This window comes from Mustela lutreola, chromosome 4 (genome assembly GCF_030435805.1).
Source record: "Mustela lutreola isolate mMusLut2 chromosome 4, mMusLut2.pri, whole genome shotgun sequence".
Lineage (NCBI taxonomy): Eukaryota > Metazoa > Chordata > Mammalia > Carnivora > Mustelidae > Mustela > Mustela lutreola.
This window is the reverse complement of record NC_081293.1, coordinates 196,977,820-196,983,069: the sequence shown is the minus strand read 5'-3', so window position 1 is coordinate 196,983,069 and position 5,250 is coordinate 196,977,820. Positions and strand designations below refer to the sequence as shown.

General features: G+C 57.0%; 1 protein-coding gene across 1 annotated transcript; it reads left to right on the top strand.

Moving 5' to 3' along the window:
* Positions 1-217: 217 nt before the first annotated feature.
* LOC131829952 (histone H2B type 2-K1) lies at positions 218-3,260 on the top strand. The gene is made up of 2 exons (XM_059172277.1): positions 218-1,026; positions 3,021-3,260. Exons 1-2 carry the CDS (start codon positions 775-777, stop codon positions 3,255-3,257), a joined length of 489 nt encoding a protein of 162 aa, XP_059028260.1. The 5' UTR covers positions 218-774; the 3' UTR covers positions 3,258-3,260.
* Positions 3,261-5,250: the final 1,990 nt, after the last annotated feature.

Genomic DNA, 5,250 nt, shown 5'->3' with positions numbered 1-5,250 from the left:
CTTGCCTCTGGCCCCGGCCCCGGTTCTGCCTTCCGTCCAAGCCGCACTGCACTCAGCACACACCGATTCCACTCTGCTTTCCCCACGGACCGCCCTTCTGTCCCCCACAGTTACACCGTGCCCCTCCCACCAGACCAGCACCAAATCCCCATTCCTTCCATGAAGCCATCTCTGGCTACTGTAGCCCTCACTAGTTTTCTTTTCTGTTTTTAGGATTTTATTTTACTTGTTTGAGAGAGAGAGAGAAAACAGGCAGTGGGGAGGGGCAGAGGGAGGGGGGGAGAGAGGGGAGCAGACTCCCCACTTCGCAAGGAACCCAATGCAAGCCTTGATCCCGGGATGCAGAAATCATGACCCAAGCCGAAGGCAGACAGAGCCCCCCAGACACCCCAGCCCTCACCAGTTTTTCTTTCCTGAACTCTCTTCCCTAGGCCCCCTCATTAGTGCCTCCACTCTCTTTGCTGTGAGCCAGTCCGGCCTCCCCAGCTGTATTGTCAGGCTCCGTAGGGGGGGTGGGGGTGGTGCCTCGGGTTCCTCCTGACACTCCCCTGCATTTCAAGTCTTGGCGAGGACCAGGACAGCCGGTGCAGAGTGATCTCATGGCACAGCTGGGTGGTGTGGCAACTCTCCCAAGTGTGTAGTCCACTGGGAGATGGTCAGCTGGGGAAGGGCCCTGGGGGAGGGCCGCTCATTCAGAGGCAAGAAATCACTTGGGGGAGAGGTGGGAGCCATTCGTCTCTTACAAGATTAGCCCAGAGCCTGTTCAGGATAGGGATGGGCGAGGCTCCTCCCCTCCCGCCCCCTCCCTCCCAGGTGCTGGCCCCCAGCCCCACCTGGTGGGCAGCGGACTCCATAAAATGCCCCAAGGAGCAGGAGGCAGCCGTTAGGAGGAGCCGCAGGATGAGCTCGGAGCATGGCCAGCAGCCGCAGCCGGGGGGCCGAAGGGGCCGTGGTGATAAGAAGTCCAGAAGGCGAGGCCGGCGCAAGGAAACCTACTCAGTGTATATCTACAAGGTGCTGAAGCAGGTGAGAGCGGGGAGCCCACGAGGGTGTGCGTGCGCGTGCGGGTGTGTGGAGCGCACTGGCAGAAGAGCCTAGAGAGAGCACTGGACAGAGAGTCCTACTCCACTTACTCCTGGCACTGCGGTGGGTGGCCTCAGGCACACCGTGCCCGTCTCGAGGTGGCCTCACTCCAGTTCAGGTCCCTACAACCGCTCAGTGTGTGTCGCGCCCCAGAGATGGGCAGGAGACCTTTAAAGCACGCCACCACCGCCCAGAAGCTCATGGGGCTTTGGGCGGACAAGATGATGATGGGTGGGACTAGGTGGGACATAATTGAGACAGGGAGGACTGTAAGAAGTGTGGGGCCGAAGGGTGATCGAATCCCAAACCCAGTACGGTACAAACAAGCAGCCCTAGCAGTGGGGGCCTGAGCACGGAGCCACGCGTGTGAGCTGAAGTCCTGGAGAAGGCCTTCCAGCCACACAGCACTCGGGCACACAGCACAGGATTGGTCTACTGCCCAGACCTGGAACACAAAGTCCATAAAGGCTCAGTGCATCGACTGAGTCCCGTGAGCTGAGAGCTGCAGAGCTCAGCCGCCCCCCCCCCCCCCCCCGGCTCTGAGCAAGCCGGTCACCTACTTCGGCTTGTCCTGTCTCTTAACCCAGGGGTACTAGGGATGCTTGCTGTTCCCAGCCTCGCAGAGCACCTGCGAGAAGCGCCTACTCCCGGCGCTGGCTCACTGACAGACATTTGGGGGCATCAGCGGGCACCCGACTGGTCAAGGGCACCAGGCACCCTCGCCTCCCAGCCTCTTCCCCACTCAGCAGAACCAGGGCCGGGAGCCGGCAGAACAATGGTCTTGGCTGCCTTGCATCTCTGCCACCTGCTGGAGTCTTACCCCTTGGTGAGACTAGATCCTAGACGAGGAGTCTGTCTCCAGTCGTTGTCCCAGTAGCAGTTTCAGCGACCTGACAACTTGGGTCTCTGGGAATGCTTTTGTGGGGTCAGGGTGAGGTTGGGACCAGCACTGTCATAGACGGGCCGGAGGGCAGCAGCAGAGGACAGACTCCAGCGACCGGCAGAACGTGGGGGTGGGAGGGAGCACTGGTGAGCTCGGCTGCATCACTTAACCTTGGGGCGCAACTGTGAGGCGAGGGTTGGCCCTGGGTTAGACTGGTGAGGGAGAGCTACTGGGAGACTCACCCATAGGCTGTGAAACTCACTGTGACCCCTCAACCCCAAAGAGAAAAAGATGTGATGACAACGAGGGGTTCAGGCTCGGGTCCCCTGCTGCCGGTGACATCCAGAGACTGGGGAGAGCCCGAGTTCCACTCCTGTCTCCACCACTGGCCTGACGTGTGTTATTGGCAGTGACCGCTCCCTTCGGAGGGAAACACCTCATGTCTGCCCACTCTCACGTTCTGATTGTTATCAGGCCCCTACCCCTTGGGTTATTGGAGGTCACCTAGTTCAAAAGCTTGTGTGACAGAGGAGGAAACTGAGGCACAAAGAAAAGCGCCCCACTGGAGGTTGGGCAGTGATGCACAGTAGGGCCACAGATCCCTGGTGTTCTGACCCCTAGTCTGGTGCTGGGATCGTGTCACACAAGCGTGCTCTCGGACCATTATTTGGTAATGCCGACTTACGTGCATAAACCCTTGGATGCGGTGGCAGTCCCACCTCCGGGAGCTTTGCGGCTAGGAGTCCGTTTCTGGGGGTGACGCTTTGCAGATACACTATAGGAGAAAACCAAACGCTGTGCAACGGTTTCCATTTCCCAAAGAGTGATGCTGACATGTGGCTCCTAGGAGGAACATAATAACATTACTTTTTGCAGTTGGGAAAAACTTTTAACTGGGATATAGTAGTCAAAAACCCATCCCTGTTTCGGTGGCTTGGCCTCCGGAGAGAGGCTGGTGAGGCAGCCTTGCAGGCCCGAGCTTGAGCCCGGGGCTGGGGCCCGCAGCGTCAGGCAGAGCCTCCTCCTTAACCGAGCGGTTCTGCTGCTTCTCCAGGTGCACCCAGACATTGGCATCTCTTCCAAGGCCATGAGCATCATGAACTCGTTTGTGAATGATGTGTTCGAACGTCTGGCTGGCGAGGCTGCCCGGCTGGCCCAGTACTCGGGCCGAACCACACTGACCTCCCGGGAAGTCCAGACGGCCGTGCGCCTGCTGCTGCCCGGGGAGCTGGCCAAGCATGCTGTGTCTGAGGGCACCAAGGCTGTCACCAAGTACACCAGCTCCAAGTGACCCGGGGCCGAGCGTTTAATAAAGAGTGAACTGCTCCCGTGCACTGTGGTGATTTGAAAAGGGGAGGTGCGGTGTGCGGCAACAGTGTTGTCACTTTTTATGGCTACAGGGGGAGTAATACTCATAATTTTTAAATACTGCTTTCTGAGTGTGGCCCCTGGGCAGCACAGGGGCAAAGTTGTAACTTGAACTTTAGCAGGACTTGGGATCTGGATTAGAATCCCCGATCCGCTGTATGTTAACTCTTATAGCCCACAGTTTGGTGATGCTTTTTCTGGCAAGCTGTCATTTTTGCCGTGTGTTGGGCACGGGGACCACATAGATCTTATCTTTCGAGACACAAAAGGGAAGGGTTCTCAGGAAGCTGCTGGGATCTGTAGGATGTGTTCACTTGCCCCCATGTTTTCTTCCCCCTAATTTCAGAACAAATTGGTAGGAATATTTGAGGCTCCTCTCTTTTTGGAAAAATCACAAGAAAGTACCAAGAGGAGCTATATATCGTTCACCTACCATTTGTTCACACTTGCTTTTTCTCGCCCATTCGGCCTCTGCTCTATCTTACAGGCCCATGAGATAAGCTGTGAGGCAGTGGGGGAAGGGGGTTGCACTCAGTGAACAAGTCCGGAATCCTTTCTCTTCCCTTTGCCACTGGATAGACACAGCTTGTCCCCTTCATGTATCAAGCGGGCTGGCTGCAATGGGGGCTGGCCACTGGATGCCGTCCCACACCCTTGACACCTATTTTCTCTCGGGAAAACCCTAACCTGGAGATGCCATGAGAGGAGAACCAATCACCCGCAATTTAGTTCCGCAGCTAGAAAGGGGAGGGCCCCGGAGACCGGGCCCCTAAGCCCTGGCCCTTCCCCACTCCCACTGAGTTTCCTGCCTTGCTGCAGTGTGACTCAGAGACCCACGTCCGATCGTGGAATTAGCATCTGCATTTTGGACAAGATCTCCGGTGACTCGCATGCACACGGAAGCCACGGAACGCCTCTGCTCTCGCTCCCCCTGCAGCTCTCCCCTTTCCCTTTCCTCTGCTCTGCGCCTGACTTCTTCACACGTCCCGACTTGACACTGAATCAAAAAGTCACCCCTGGGGCGCCTGGATGGCTCAGTGGGTTAAAGCCTCTGCTTTCAGCTCAGGTCACGATCCCAGGGTCCTGGGATCGAGTCCCGCATTGGGCTCTCTGCTCAGCAGGGAGCCTGCTTCCTCCTCTTCCTCTGCCTGCCTCTCTGCCTACTTGTGATCTCTGTCTGTCAAATAAATAAATAAATAAAATCTTTATTAAAAAAAAAAAAAAAGTCACCCCCCAGCTGACCAGAGTCCAGGCGCTGCTGCTGCTAGGTTTTGTAGTTTCCAAAGAATGGTTTCCTGAGCCTGTCGTCCCGATGGGGTAAGCCACAGATGGCCCAGAGCGAGCCCCGAAGACCACAGAGTCCCATTTGCTACTGTCTCTAATGTCCTTCTTCGCACAGGCCTAGCTCGTGTGAACCGTGGGAAGCGCCATCAGACCCCAGGGAAACACGTGCTCATGCTCATCTCAAGGGAAGTCGTGACTTCGCAGCCCGAACCCAGGCCTTCTGACCCCAACTCCAGCACCCCTTCCCCCTCACGTCACACCTGCCCCCAGGACAGTCCTCAGTTAGAGCTAAGGAGGCTGGCTCTGAACAGAAGAAGCAGAGGGTTCCTCCGGCTGAGAAGGGTGTTGGAAAAATGGATGCCTTTAGGACTAACCTTCACCCCGAGCCTCATGGCTCCCAGGGTGGCTGCAAATAGTGACTCCTCTTTTATATGACTCTCACTCGAAAAGAAGCCAAGGCTGACCCCACACTCTGCCCCAGCCTTCCAAGGCTTGCTTCCGGAACATTCTCTGAGATAAGGGTCCCCAGTCCTGTACCTGATGCCCTCACCCCCCACTCCTGGCCTTAGAACATCGAGACAATGGGACAGAACTCTCGAAATTGGGCTGTTCTGACTTCCGGGGTGTGGAGT